Source organism: Phalacrocorax aristotelis, chromosome 5 (assembly GCF_949628215.1).
Source record: "Phalacrocorax aristotelis chromosome 5, bGulAri2.1, whole genome shotgun sequence".
NCBI classification, from domain to species: Eukaryota; Metazoa; Chordata; class Aves; order Suliformes; family Phalacrocoracidae; genus Phalacrocorax; species Phalacrocorax aristotelis.
In genome coordinates, this window is record NC_134280.1 from 69,921,597 (window position 1) to 69,935,239 (window position 13,643).

The 13,643-nt window shown below is 65.6% G+C and overlaps 3 protein-coding genes across 7 annotated transcripts; 2 read left to right on the forward strand and 1 right to left on the reverse strand.

Moving 5' to 3' along the window:
• The first annotated feature begins 740 nt into the window (after nucleotides 1-740).
• On the forward strand, nucleotides 741-4,540 carry UNC93B1 (unc-93B1 regulator of TLR signaling). Of its 4 annotated transcripts, none has more exons than XM_075095116.1 (12): nucleotides 741-815; nucleotides 1,526-1,627; nucleotides 1,705-1,846; nucleotides 1,933-2,086; nucleotides 2,161-2,322; nucleotides 2,396-2,525; nucleotides 2,611-2,704; nucleotides 2,807-2,931; nucleotides 3,006-3,188; nucleotides 3,269-3,542; nucleotides 3,784-3,902; nucleotides 4,026-4,540. In XM_075095116.1, exons 2-12 carry the CDS (start codon nucleotides 1,547-1,549, stop codon nucleotides 4,293-4,295), a joined length of 1,734 nt encoding a protein of 577 aa, XP_074951217.1. In that variant the 5' UTR covers nucleotides 741-815; nucleotides 1,526-1,546; the 3' UTR covers nucleotides 4,296-4,540. The 4 variants fall into 4 exon arrangements, with proteins under 4 accessions (XP_074951217.1, XP_074951215.1, XP_074951216.1 ...); XM_075095114.1 differs by lacking the exon at nucleotides 741-815 and adding an exon at nucleotides 1,255-1,309; XM_075095115.1 differs by lacking the exon at nucleotides 741-815 and adding an exon at nucleotides 1,265-1,309 and having other exon boundaries at nucleotides 1,498-1,627.
• Nucleotides 4,541-4,774: 234 nt separating this feature from the next.
• On the forward strand, nucleotides 4,775-8,661 carry MAX (MYC associated factor X). 2 transcript variants are annotated; one of them, XM_075095212.1, is made up of 5 exons: nucleotides 4,775-4,911; nucleotides 5,106-5,132; nucleotides 6,647-6,753; nucleotides 7,444-7,574; nucleotides 7,683-8,661. In XM_075095212.1, exons 1-5 carry the CDS (start codon nucleotides 4,876-4,878, stop codon nucleotides 7,868-7,870), a joined length of 489 nt encoding a protein of 162 aa, XP_074951313.1. In that variant the 5' UTR covers nucleotides 4,775-4,875; the 3' UTR covers nucleotides 7,871-8,661. The 2 variants fall into 2 exon arrangements, with proteins under 2 accessions (XP_074951313.1, XP_074951314.1); XM_075095213.1 differs by having other exon boundaries at nucleotides 4,776-4,911; nucleotides 6,647-6,754; nucleotides 7,451-7,574.
• A 199-nt stretch (nucleotides 8,662-8,860) lies between these two features.
• On the reverse strand, nucleotides 8,861-13,307 carry FNTB (farnesyltransferase, CAAX box, subunit beta). The gene is made up of 12 exons (XM_075095192.1): nucleotides 13,138-13,307; nucleotides 12,194-12,258; nucleotides 11,846-11,918; nucleotides 11,436-11,527; nucleotides 10,816-10,962; nucleotides 10,624-10,707; nucleotides 10,433-10,519; nucleotides 10,229-10,358; nucleotides 9,963-10,095; nucleotides 9,541-9,652; nucleotides 9,339-9,453; nucleotides 8,861-9,222 (listed from the first exon to the last, which is right to left on the reverse strand). Exons 1-12 carry the CDS (start codon nucleotides 13,216-13,218, stop codon nucleotides 9,112-9,114), a joined length of 1,230 nt encoding a protein of 409 aa, XP_074951293.1. The 5' UTR covers nucleotides 13,219-13,307; the 3' UTR covers nucleotides 8,861-9,111.
• Between the last annotated feature and the right edge of the window lie 336 nt (nucleotides 13,308-13,643).

Sequence of the window (13,643 nt, forward strand, 5' to 3'; positions counted from 1 at the left end):
CAGGCTGGTGGGGAGTACCAGGGTCCCCCATCCCAATCTGGGATGTGTCCGGGGAGCAGATGCTCTGCACAGTCCCCAGGGACGGGGAAAACCAGGGGACTGGCTCTCTGTCGGAACCACTAGAGCCCAAGTGGAGGTGGCTGCAGACCTGGGGGGGTTGCACCTACATCCTTCCTCTCTGCTCACCATCACTCAGGTTCGGGACCACCGATCCACACCCCTGGGAAAGGCCCTTTCCCCCTGGCACTCCAGGGTGGCTCCTCTTGCCTGTATGTGGGGTGAAGGGGGCCTTAGGGTGGGTGTTGCTCCCTTGCAGCCCCCAGGGCCACATCCTGCACCACCTTCCCAGGGCTGGCCCTCGCCATGTCCGTCCCCCCCCCAATCCCATCCCGCAGAAGCCACGGCCTCAGCACCCTCCCCACATGGCGCTGGCTGCTCCTCCACCGCATCTCAAGAATCCTCCGCTACCGGCTGGGCCAGGTCCTGCCCCGGCTGCCCATGACGGAGATTTCACCCTCCCCACCTTGCCCTGAGGCACCGGCACCGCACAGCTGCGGGCACGCCGGCATCGCGGGCACCCCGGCTTCACCACACGCCTGGGTGCCCTCCTGGCCCCGGGGTTTGGGTGACGTGGGGAAAGGCGTATGCCCCCCCCAACCAGCCCCACACCCCCAAACCAAGGTGTACCCCCTACCCAGGCACCCTGCCACATCACCCGCGCCGGGAAGGGGAAGCGAGAGTGGCAGGGCCCAGGGCACAGCAGGCACCCGGCGCCACAGGCCACCCCGAGAAGGCAGCACCCACTCCAGGGCCTGGTGGGAGCCATGGGGGTGCTGGGGGGAAGACACAGGGGTGCTGGGGAGTGGGGTGCTGCGCAGGGGGAGGGATAGGGGCTGTGCGGGTTGGGGTGGGTGCTGTGCAAGGCAGGGGATGCAATGGGTGCTGTGCAAGGCAGGGGATGCAATGGGTGCTGTGCGGGGGGTCAGGGTGCTGCACACGTTGCAGGGGGATGGGTGCTGTTTGGGGTGGGTCAGGGTACTTTGCAGGTTGGGGTGTGAGGGGTGCTGTTCGGGGAGGGGTCAGGGTGCTGAGGATGGGCGCACGTGGGGGGCACAGGGGGTACAGGCTGGAGGCGGCGGCAGCGCAGGTGGGCCGGGGCCGGGGGTGTGGGACATGGGGGGTGCCGGGCCGGGGGGTGCGGGGTCCTGGGGGGGGTGTGCGGGAGCGGCCCCTTTAAAGGCCCTGTCCCGCCCGCCCCGACCAAAGGAGGAAGCAGTGCCTGCCCCGCCCCACGCGGCTTCGGCCCCCGGTACCGGTGTTGGGGGGCACTGGGCTGGGGTGCAGGGTCTGGGGGTGCAGGGCACAAGGGTGCATGGTGTAGGGGTGCAGGACACAGGGGTGCAAAGCACATGGGTGCAGGGTCTGGGGCTGCTGGGCCCATGGGTGCAGCTCTGGGGGTACGAGACACATGGTTGCAGGGTCTGGGGGTGCCAACAGGGTCCCCCCCACCCCTGACACCATCCAGGCCGCCCGACAAGAGGCAGTGATGGAGAAGGACCCCAGCTGCTACCAGGATGCGGCCAAGACAGTGGGTGACGGGCTGGACACCGAGGGGATGGAGGTGCAGGTGAGACTGGGGGGGACCCGCAGGGGGCCGTCCCCACAGTGGCCGTCCCCAGGGCTGACAGCCAGGTTCACCCGCAGCTGGACGATTTTGTGGGTGCTCACCCCGACTACAATGAGGAGGAGGAGGAGCAGAAGTATTTCCGCCGCAAACGCCTCGGCGTGGTCAAGAATGTGCTGGCCGCCAGCCTGGCCGGCATGCTCACCTACGGCGTCTACCTGGGTACGGCCCTGCCCCTCCTCAGAGACCCCCTGCCACCATGTGGGGGACACAGGGCGGGAGGTGACAGCCACTGGACACCCCCCCAGGCCTCCTGCAGATGCAGCTGATCCTGCACTATGACGAGACCTACCGGGAGGTGAAGTACAGCAACATACAGCTGGAGGACATCGACCGCAAGGTGCTGATGGGCATCAACATCACCCCCGTCGCGGCGCTGCTCTACACGCCCGTCCTCATCAGGTACGGCATCGCCCGCGCTCCCCGCCGGCACGCCGGCACGGGCACCCACACTTCCCCCTCCTTGCCCCTGGCAGGTTTTTCGGCACCAAGTGGGCCATGTTCCTGGCAGTGGGGATCTACGCCCTCTTCGTCTCCAGCAACTACTGGGAGCGCTACTACACACTGGTACCCTCTGCTGTGGCCATCGGGGTGGCCATCGTGCCCCTCTGGGCCTCCATGGGCAACTACATCACGCGGTAGGCTGCAGGGGACACGGGACGGGACACAGGGGGGTCCGAAGGGCACCAGCTGACCCGCTGTGCCATGCAGGATGGCCCAGAAGTACTACGAGTATGTCAACTACAAGGAGGAACATGTGCAGGAGCAGCAGCGGGTGCCGCGGGGCGCCTGCAACGCCTACATCATTGTCTTCCAGACCATCTTCTACGTCTGTTTCCACGTGAGAGCTGGCGGGGTGTGCGGCATGGGCAGGGGGTCACACCAGGCAGCCCAGCGCTGAACTCCCCTTGCTCTACGTCTTGTAGCTGAGCTTCGTCTGTGCTCAGATGCCCATGCTCTTCTTCCTCAACAACTACCTCTACCAGCTCAACCACACGCTCTTCGGGGTCAAGCACTGCGGTGAGCACGCGGGCGTGGGACAGCACAGGGGTGTGGGATGGTGCGGCAGCACAGGGGCCTCCCCAGCTGGGGCTGAGCTGTGGCGTGTGCCCCTCCCGGCAGGGACCCTGAGCCACGGCATGCTGCCCGGTTTCAACAAGACAGTGCTGCAGAGCCTGCCCCGCAGCATCAACCTCATTGTTGTGGAGAGCGCCCTGATGGCAGCCGCCTTCCTCGCCATGCTGGTGGTGAGTGCCGAGGCGGGCAGGGGACAGGATACCATGGGCACGGCGGCAGTGCCTCACCCACGGCTGCGTGGCAGGTCCTGGTGCTCTGTGGCTCGGCGTATCGGCCCACGGAGGAGATCGACCTGCGCAGCATTGGCTGGGGGAACATATTCCAGCTGCCCTTCAAGCACATGCGGGACTACCGCTTGCGCCACCTCTTCCCCTCGTTCATCTACAGTGGCTTCGAGGTGCTCTTCGTCTGCACTGGTTTCTCCCTGGTAGGGCTTGGGGACAGGGCAGGGATTGACAGAGCGGGCACAGCCCTGGCTGGGTGACACTGAGCCTGTCCTTGCTGCAGAACTACGGCGTGTGTGCCCTAGGGCTGGAGAAGCTGGCATACCTCCTCATGGCCTACGGCTTCTCCGCCTCGGCCTGCTCCAGCCTGGCCCTCTGCATGCTGCGCCTGCAGCGGCAGATCCCGCTGCTGGCCGGAGCCCTCATCCATGCTGCCCTCCTGGTGACTCTTTTCTGCTGGGCACCCGAGCCCCGGCACCTGGTCCAGGCACCTCTGCTCTACACCATAGCCGTGCTCTGGGGCACAGGGAGCGCCCTCAACAAGACCAGCGTTAGCAGTGAGTACCAGAAAGGTCCCCAACGCAGCCTCTTGTGTGCTGGCACGGCCACGTTCTTCTCAGCTCCCCAGCGTCTCCTCTCCTTGTGTCCCCTGGCACCATAACCTGGTGGTCCCAAACTCCTTGGGCCCACAGACAAGGAGCAGGACCGACCCATTGCAGCTGGGTCCTGCTAACAGTGTCCCAAGAGGGGACACCAGCAGGGGATGGGGGTGCTGACAGCCAGTCTCCCCTGGCGCAGTCCTCCTGGGCATGATGTACGAGGACAAGGAACGCCAAGACTTCATCTTCACCATCTACCACTGGTGGCAGGCCCTGGCAATCTTCACCGTCTACCTGTGGTCGGGGCTGCCCATGAAGGTGAGCGTGGCTGGGTGTGTAGCCATCCCTGTGGTGCTCCCCAGCTGGCTTCATCACCTCCAGGGCTCGCTGGGCTCAGGGGGAGCGCAGTCCACACTGACCCCCTGCTTTCCCCTCCTGCAGGCTAAGCTCTCCATCATGCTGCTGACGCTGGCGGTGGCAGTGGGGTCTTACCTCTGGATGGAGCACAAGCTAGCACAGCACATGGCATACCGCCTGCCCCGCATCCCCCGCCCACGCCACAAGATGCGTGGTTACCGCTACTTGGAGGAGGACAACTCTGATGAGACTGGCTCAGAGGGCGAAGGCAGCAAGGAAAACGATGACGAGCACCCAGCGGAGGCCACCAGCGGGGACGAGCTGCCAAAAGATGATGGGGAACAGTTGGGTTAGACACCCCAACCATGTTGCCCCCCCCGCCCCACGGCTCTCTCAACCTGAGCGGGGGTCCACAGCCCTCCTTGGAGCTGTCCTCACCCCTTCAAGTGGGCCTAAATCTTCACAGGACGCCCTCAAGCCAGGCCTACAGCCCCCACCCAAGCCCACAGCCCCTCAGGCCGGGCCTAGCAACCCCCTGAGGTACAGGCCCAGCCCCCCTTTGCTCCTCTATGGCTCAATAAAAGCTCTCCCACCTACCACCTCCGCGCCCGATGCTGCTGTCCTCCGCCTTCGCGTCGTGGCGGCCGCGCCGCCCTCCATGAGGGGAAGGAGGTGCTGGCACCGCCTCAGCGGCGGGGACTACAGCCCCCAGTGTGCACCACGCGGGGCGCAGTGCACGCCGGGAGTTGTAGTCCCCGCCCAAGGAAATGGCGGTCGCGCCTCCCCTCGCGGACTCGCTCACCCACAATCCCCCGCGCCGAAGAGGGTTAAAGGAGACGGTAGGTGAGCGGTCACGTGCGGCGCCGGCGCGGCGCATGCGCGCTGCCGGCTGTTGTTGTGGCGGCGCGGCCCGCGGCTCACCCGCCCGGTAGCGATGAGCGACAACGATGACATCGAGGTGGAGAGCGACGTGAGTCGGACCCCGCCGCCGGGACACCCCCCCCCTCGCCTCCCCCCCCGGTGCCCGCAGCGCCAGGGAAGGGGCAGCGAGGGGGTAACGTTTGGTTTCTCTCTCTCCTTCCTTCCCCCTCACGGCCCCATTTCCCGGTGCCTCCCTCTCCACCCTCCTCTCCCTCCTCCTCCCCGCCGGCCCCGTTCCCTCAGGAGGAGCAGCCGAGGTTTCAGTCCGCGGTACGTCGCTACCGTCCCCGGTACCGGGAGCACGTGGGGGCGAGAGGGGCGGTCGGGGCAGTGCGCCTGCGCGGGGGGGAGGGGGGTGACGGTGGGGAGGGGGACACTTGCGACGTGGGAGGGGGGCTGTGACGTGGTGAGGGGGACACCTGTGACGTGGGGGGGACGCACCTATGACATGGGATGGGGACGGCTGTGACGTGGGGGGGACACACCTATGACATGGGATGGGGACGGCTGTGACATGGGGGGGACACCATGTCCCCCCTACATGGTGAGGCCGTGTCTCTTGGGGGTCCTGTGACTTTAGGGTGGCTCTGTGGGGTGGAGACTTTTGGGGGAGACCCCTGTGGGGCTGGGTTTTGGGGGACACAGTGACCTGTGGGGCCATGGGTCTTGGGGGTGGTGGTGCATGTTTAGGGGGGCACCTGTGGATCTGGGACTCTTGGGGGGGGTTGACACCTCTGGGGTTTGTGTCTTTTGGGGGGGACACCTGTGGGGCTGGGGCTCTTGGGGGGAGACATGGGTTTGGGGGGGTGACCTGTGGGGCTTTGGACACTTAGGGGGGTGTTGGGGGGAAGCTGCAGGGTGGGGTCTTAGGGGGACACAGGGGCCGTGGCTTTTAAAGGGGACATGTGATGGGGGCGACCTGTGGGGCTGGGGCTCTTTAGGGGAGGTGGAGTGTGGGGATGGGGCTTTTGGGGGGAGAATGGGGATGTTTCTTGGGCAGGGGTCTGCATCTCATTTGGCAGGGGAGACATGGGGTTTGGGGGTTTTGGGGGCGGCCTTGTGGGCTTTTTTGGGGGCATTTGCAGACCCATCTCCCCTGGGGGGGCTGCCTCTAGGAGGGGGGATGTGTGGAGCCACATTTTAGGGGTGTATATGGTGGGGGGGAGCCTGTGGGGTTGTGTCTCTTGACAGAGGGCAGATAGGGGGATCTGTGTCAGGTTGTTTGGGGGGGCCATGTCCCAGAGGGTGCAGAACAGAGGGCTGTGAGGTGCTCCCCTACTTTGGCACCGTGCTGCCCCCCCGTTCCCCGGCTCTGCCCCGGCGGGGCTCGGCGCTGCCCTGGCAGCAGGAAGCTGCCCGCGGGCTCTGACGAGGCCGGGGAAACTGAAAGCAACAGGAGCCGTCTCCTCCCCACGCCCTCGAGCTGCTGCCACAGTAGAGCGAGAGGCATCGCAGCCTCCGCACCGCCCAGCCAAGGAGGGCTCGTTGCTTCAGCTGAGCTCCCACACTGCCTCTGGGCTTTGGTTAAGCTCTCACACCGACTCCAAGCACCTCGCCCAGAGCTGCCAGCACAGGGGTTTTTGGATGAAGGTCCACGCCTGGCTCCTCCTGCCCTGGCCTTTCCACTGGGCGAAGCGAGGCAGCTGCCAAAACACTAACAGAGCTTTTCACATTCGCTTCTGGGACCCAATGGGCTATCCCGGAGCACCCATGGGAGAGGGGAGCGGGTTGTGGTTTCCCCCGTGGTACCATCCCCTCAAGCTCCCCTCTCCCTTTCCTCTTAGGCCGACAAACGGGCTCATCACAACGCACTGGAGCGTAAGCGCAGGGACCACATCAAGGACAGCTTCCACAGCCTGCGGGACTCCGTCCCCTCCCTCCAAGGAGAGAAGGTGAGTTTATGGAGCGTGGTGGGAGCCGGGCCACGTGCCCACCCAGGATCGCAGCCCGTGGCGCCGAGACTGGGCAGGGATTTCCACGGCAGCGACAGGAAGCCACGTCAGTGGGGCTGAGCTGCGGTTCCTTGCCCATGGGGCCTGCCGAGTGGCATTCCCGGGGGCAGGTTGTGCACCCCAGCCCTGCCCGCTCGCTGCCTGCCCAAGCTGCCCGGCCTCCGGCACCGCCTGCTTTTTTTGGGGGGAAGGTGGAAGGGTCAAATCCACTTCATGCAGCCGGATCTTCCAGGCTCAGCCACGGGGCATCTCTGCCCGCCAGGGATAGCATCGCTTTGCTTGGCGGTGGGGCTGTTGGCATCCTTGTGCGCGATGGCGGCTTCTCATTTCAGGATGCTGCTGTGGCGGGTGTTTTGGCTGCAGTCAGCACGCTCAGCCCGAGCCAAGCACCATCAGCGGGGTCCAGAAACCACCCTTCCCAGTGCCAGCAAGGCTCTGCCCCACCACAGGGGTCCCAGTTTGACCCTCGGTGGGGACAAGAGCTGGGCTTTGGTTCACCTGGTGATATCGGCACAGCAGAGCAACAGCAAAGTCCTTTCAGCTGTGCTGCGGGTGTGATGAGGCAGATTAAACTCTCTTGGTAACCCCCGGGCTAGGTCTTTATCTTGCCTCTGTCTTTTCCCACTATTGCAACAGGCATCCCGGGCCCAAATCCTGGACAAAGCCACAGAGTACATCCAGTACATGCGCCGGAAAAACCACACGCACCAGCAGGATATCGACGACCTCAAGAGGCAGAACGCTCTCCTGGAGCAGCAAGGTGAGCCTGGGGGTCCCCACAGGAGCCAGGGCTGGGGGTGACACGTGCCAGAGGACAGGGACACAGGTGCCAGAGTCCCGGGGGTGACGCGGTGGCCCTGCCTTGCAGTGCGTGCGCTGGAGAAGGCCCGGTCGAGCGCCCAGCTGCAGGCCAACTACCCTTCGACGGACAACAGCCTCTACACCAACCCCAAGGGCAGCACCATCTCCGCCTTCGACGGCGGCTCCGACTCCAGCTCCGACTCGGAGACCGACGAGCCGCAGAGCAGGAAGAAGCTGCGCATGGAGGCCAGTTAGGCCCCCCCACAGCCCCCCGCTGTCGGCCACCCGCCTGCCGGCTGCGTAAGGACTCTCTCCCTTCTCTCGTAGAGGCTCTCGGACTGCAGCTTCCCAGCCCTCCCCGGCCCTTTCCCCACTCTAACCGCAACGGCCCCAGGGGGAGCCGGCCAGGCAGGGCCTCGCAGCACCCGACAGACTTGGGGGGATCCGTGGGGCCGCGAGGAGATGTCCCCGTCGCGCTCCCAAAACTAGCGAGCCCCCCGCTCCCCTCTCCCTTCTGATTTTATATGAGCATTTCTATTTATACCCGGGGACCACAGCAGTCCTGAGCTGAAGGGTGAGGCTGTGCAGGAGCCAGGCACCCCCCGCACCCCCCCCAAAAGGCCAGGCCCCACGGGGAGCTGTGCCTGCCCCGCAACCACAAGCGCTAGGGGGTCTCGCTATTTATTTACTGCGTGTGCAATTCCACCTGCCCCCAGTGCCCGTGAAGAGCTGGGGGGGCAGCACCCACACCCCTCCCTCCACGGCCAGAGCCGGTGGGGGAAGGGGGGCCTGGCTGGGTGGTCTGGGTGTGCATCCTGCCCCCTCCTCCTTCCCTCCCTCGCCCCACGCCTTCCCCCAGCCCTTCCCCACCTCCGTGGCATTTTCTGAACTCTAGTGTCCCGTCCCTGCCCCGTAGGTGACCCCCATCCCTGTTTTGATGCCATTCATTCCATGAATCTAAGGTATGTTGTACATACTGCCCAGAGTTGTCTTGCAAGTTAAGGCTTCCCTTTACTATAAGACTATAAATAATAAAAAAAAAACCCCAAACTTATTTTATCCTTCCCCGTGTTAGCCACATGTTCTTGGGGCAGGAGGGAAGGTGGCACTAGGGCAGCTCCCAGCAGGGGATAGAAGCAGCCCAAGCTCGGTGTCACCTCCTGCCCTCCGCGTCCCCAGGGCCCCCATCGGTGGCAACCAGACGGTGGCAGCTACATGCCCTCCCCGCGCACAGGAGACGGCAGGTGTCAGTTCTGGTTTATTGATGCCAAAAGCTCCGCCACGTCCCGTGTCCCCCTTGGCCAGCTGGGCTCTTGCTGGAAGGTCAGCAGGGTGCCCGGTGCGGCAGCGGGAGCTGGCGGCCATGGGGCAGGCCGGTTTTTGGTATTGCTAGCACCCTGAGGACCTCGCTCTGCCCGTCCGTGCCAAGATGCCACGGCGGCTCCCCACTAGCCCCGGGCAGGGCCGCTCCGCACAGTCCGGGGGTAGCGGGACCCTTAGTTGGCAGCGGCTGCCGGCTCCAGGCTGGGCACAGGCTGCTGCAAGAAGTGCATCACTGCTCTCGCCACCTTTTCTGGAGTGATGTTGTAGACAGGGTGTGTGGCCTGCTGCGAGAGAGAAAGAGAAGAGGTTAATGCCTTTTCTGGCATTGTTGAGGACAGGCAGAGGCTGGGCAGCTCAGACGTGCCTGCCCCGGTGGCTCACAGCGATGCCCAGCACCTACCAGGCGGTTCTCAGGGATGCCCAGGATCACCTCTTGGTGGAGGTCGCCGCTGCCGAAGTGCTGGGCAATGGCCAGCCCGCTCAGGCAGTAGCAGGTATGGTAGAAATCTCGGGACCTGGCAGGGGGGTGGATACTGGGGTGCTGAGTGGCCTGGGGAGCACCAGGCAGGCCCCGACCCCCCTTGTCCCGAGCTGGTACTCACTTGCCCGGCTTGTCGAGCAGCCCCCCGGCTGGGCACTGGCAGCACAGGAGGATGTATTCCTGCAGCGCCAACTGGTCAAACATCCAGTGTGACATGCTGAGCGCTGTGTCACCTTGGGGGGAAGCCAGTGAAATGCCTGGGGGGAGGCCCTGAGAAGGTGGCAACCCCCCGCCCCCAAGGCCTTCCCGCACACCCCAGGGAACCACCAAAGTGTTTGCCCAGTGGATGGTCAAGCCTTGCTGCCAAAAAGCCTATGGGGAAGCACAAATTCCCCCCTGCAATTCAGCAGCCCCCTGAGAACAGGGACATGAGGACGCCTGAGTTACTTTGTGCTCCATTCCCTCGCTCAAACACCTTCGTCCATCCCCGAAGATGCCATTCTGGAGGCAGAGGAAGATAGGAGCCACCCGTGGCTGACTCACCGCTGGCGTGGAGGGCTCGGTGGAGCAGGGGCAGGAGGCCGGCTTGCCAGAAGGAGTAGCAACCGTCCACCAGCTTGTTGCAGCGGCCCTGGAAGCCGCCCTCAAAGCGCATCTGCCGGCTGGTCACCCAGCGCTGCGTGGGACGGAGACGAATGGGTGCCAGTGCAGGGACAGGGACCCCCTCCCAGCACCACCGACCGGCTGAGACCCCGCCATCCTGGCAAGTACCAGGAGAGCCGAGGGGCCACAGGCACGGTGCCACTCACCAGCAAGCTCCGGAGGTTCAGCAGATGTTCCTTCTTGAGGATGACCAAGGCCGCCATGCCACAGAAGGTGTACCCGCCGTGCGCCTCCATGCCCGGCACCCCACCGATGCCGCCCTCCCAATTCTGGCACCTGCACAGGCAGCGGGGTCAGGATGGCACCGACACGAGGGGCTGTGCCCTGTCCCCTCCCACGCTGGCTCTCACCTCGCTATCCACTCGGCCGTCCCGGCGAAGAGCATGGGCGTGAGGATGTTGGTCAGCGAGGCCACGGAGGCGGCGCAGTAGGCGCTCCTGCGGGAGATGGGCGCTCAGAGCTGCGGCACCGCCTCCTTGCCGCGGCACCCAGACGCCGGAAGCACGGCAGAGCCGCTCCCCCCCCGACACCGGGAGCCCACCTGACGTCCACCTCGCCACCGATGTGCATGAGGAAGGAGCCATCAGGCTGCTTCAGCGAGTGCAGGAACTCCAGCAGCTTCTTCCTGCAAGAGCCAGCAGGCTGCGAGGTTGGGAGCACGCATCCTGCCCCCCCACCACGCCTACACCGGCAGGCCAGACACCCCCCTGCACCGCCGGCGTGCTGGCCGTACCTGTCGATGACACCAAATGCCTCCTCTGTGCCGATGATGCAGAGAGCATTGACGGCGGCGTAGGTGGGGGCGAGGTGGGGGTGCTGGCCGGGGCCCCCACCAAAGCCACCCTGGGGGCTCTGGCAGCGGCTCAAGAACTGGCAGACGCTGGGAAGGGGGACAGGGAGAGGGTGGGGAAGAGGCTCTGTGCTCCTCAGCACCTGGTGGGATGATATTTCCCACCCAGGCAAGGAAGACCCCTCCTCGCCCTGCTCTGCGGCCAGGGCTCCATGACTCACAGCTAGACGGGGGCCAGCCCAGCCCCGTTAAACCCCCAGTTCCCCCCCACCCGAGGTCAGAGTCGGGGGTTATCTCTCTCTCTCCCCCATCTCCATTTGTCACAAGACACCGGGGCACGAGGCACTGGCCGGAAGAATAGGCGGCATTGACAGCTGCGGGGAGACAAAGCGCTCCTTTGCTCCTGCCAGCACTCGGGGACAGCGGGAGGTGCCACCTCTGGCATCACGCGGGTGGCCCGTGGGGCCTCTGGCCACAGCCGGATCCACGGTGGGGGACCCCAGGCTGCTGTTGTGGTGTCTGTGTCCCCCCGCCCCAGCTCTCGCCACGCCGGTGCCACTTACTCAGAGGCGACTGACTGGGGAATGGGCTCGTCCAGCAGCTCCAAGCTGTGCAGGATCCAGTAGCAGAGCCAGGGGCGGCTGGCGTCCAGACACTGTGGGGACCGGAGGGGACAGTCAGGATGGCCAGGGAGCAGTGCGGGGCCTTGGGGTGCAGACAGAGCTCCCGCAGGAGAGGGTACAGGCAGGAGAGATGCTCTGGAGCATCACTGTGGGTACAAGCATGACCGAGGGCGTACTAAGAACCGCTGCCTCTGCCCCGGGGGCCGGCAGTGATGGATCAGGGACGGCAAATGCCCGGTGACAACTCTGGCAGCAGCCACGGGGTGAAGGGCTCGCCCTAGCTGGAGGGCAGAGCAGAGCCGGCAGCTCTGGGGCAGGATAGCCGGCAGCACCGCCGGCATCACGCATACCTCGTAGGCTTCGGTCAGCTGCCGGAGGCCTCTCTTCAGGTAATGGAAGTGCTTCTCCCGCTGCAGGACGTATCTGGAAGACAGGCGGGGCACAGCTCAGCAGGCAAAGCGCCGGCAGCCGGGATGGCCCGGCCGAGAGGGGACGCGAGCCCTGAGCCGATGCCACCGCGTTCAGGGCTTGTGTCTGCAAGAAGGGGCAGGATCCCACCCCAGCGCCCACAGGAGTGGACGGTCCCTTGCTGTGGGTCTCAGCAGCCACCAGAGTTACCGGTTTGGAGCAGGTTGGGGTTATTTATTGTTACCGAGAGTTTCTGCAGCTGGCAGGAACCAGCTGCCCCAGGAACTTACTGCGAGGCGTGATGGTTCGTCTTGTAGGTGTCGAAGACCTCCTGCACAATATCTTCCACCTTGGTCTGCCACCGGCCACAGCGCAGAGGCGCAAGGGGGGAAACAAAGACCATGGAGAGCTCTGAAAAGCTCTGTCCTTCGCAAACGTGGTTCCACCCCAAGCCCCACAGCTCTGAGCCCAACCGGGGAGGCTCTTGCTCCATCCCAAGGGTTTATCCAGCTCATGGCCGCTCCCGTTACCGGCAGCATCATCTCACAGATGCCTTCGGGAAAACCAAAGCGCCTGAAAGCCGCCCGGTCCCGCCTGCCCACGGAGCAGCTTAGCGGGAGCTGCGGAGCTTTGTGCCTGGGCTTAGGCGAGGACTCCAGCACTGCACGGCGTTGCTTTCCAAATGCTTTAAAGCTGGAGTTTAGTTTGTCCCGGGACCCCCCCTTCCCCCCACGTAAAACACGGTCGGTTCCCTCCTCCCGTGACCACCGGGGATGGGTCCGCTGGGAAACCCGGGACTCGTGGCACCCTCCCCTTCGGTTTAGACTCGAGCTGAACTCGCAGCACCCCGTCACCGCGGCTGCCACCCTCCTAAACCGGGGTGATCTCCCCCCAGGGCTCTCCAAAAAAAACCCACCTCCGGGGCTTCGGCGGGAGGAGCGGGGGGTCCCACCACCTCACGGGTGGGAAAGGGTGGCCCGCGAGCGCCGTGTCCCCCCGGGAACCCCACGGATTGGGAAACCAAGCGTCACCTCTCACCCGGTCAGGGCCCGTCCCGGCACCCCGGGGAGCGCCGGCACGGCCGGGGCGGGGTGGAGGGAAGGGGGTGGGGGGTCTGCTTGTCCCCCAACCCCCCACCCGCGGCGGTCCCGCTAACATGTGTGTCAGTCCCCGGTGGGGGTCCCCCAGGAGCCCCCCGCCCCCCCCGCGGCGCCCCGCGGCCGGGGTCCCCCACCTGCTCGGCGGAGGTGGCGGTCCGCAGCCCGTCGTCCCGCAGCCGCTGCCGCCCGCCGGGAGAGGGGGAAGCTCCCGCCATGCTGCGGGCGGTTCGCGCCAGCGGGGTGAGCGGGACGACGGCGGCCGGGCGGGGACACGTGGCCACGCCCCGCCGCTGAGCCCCGCCCGCCACCGCCCGCCACACGCGCGCATGCGCGGAGAGGGGACCCGGCTGGGAGGGAGGGCGCTGCTGCGTCACCACGCTGTGGCGTCACGGCGGGGTGGCGCTGCCCCGCCCCGCTTTATTGCATCATCGCAGCGCTGCGTTGCGTCACCGAGCTCCGGCGCTGCAGCAGCGCACTGTGGCGTCATACCATGGCATCGTATGGTTGCGCTGGCGAGCCACATTGCATCAGAATGCTACCGCGCCGCGTTGTTGCACCAGAGCTCCGCATCGCATCACCGCACTCCCGGGCTGCATCGTTGCACCGGAGCGCCACATCGCATCACCGCGCTCCTGGGCCG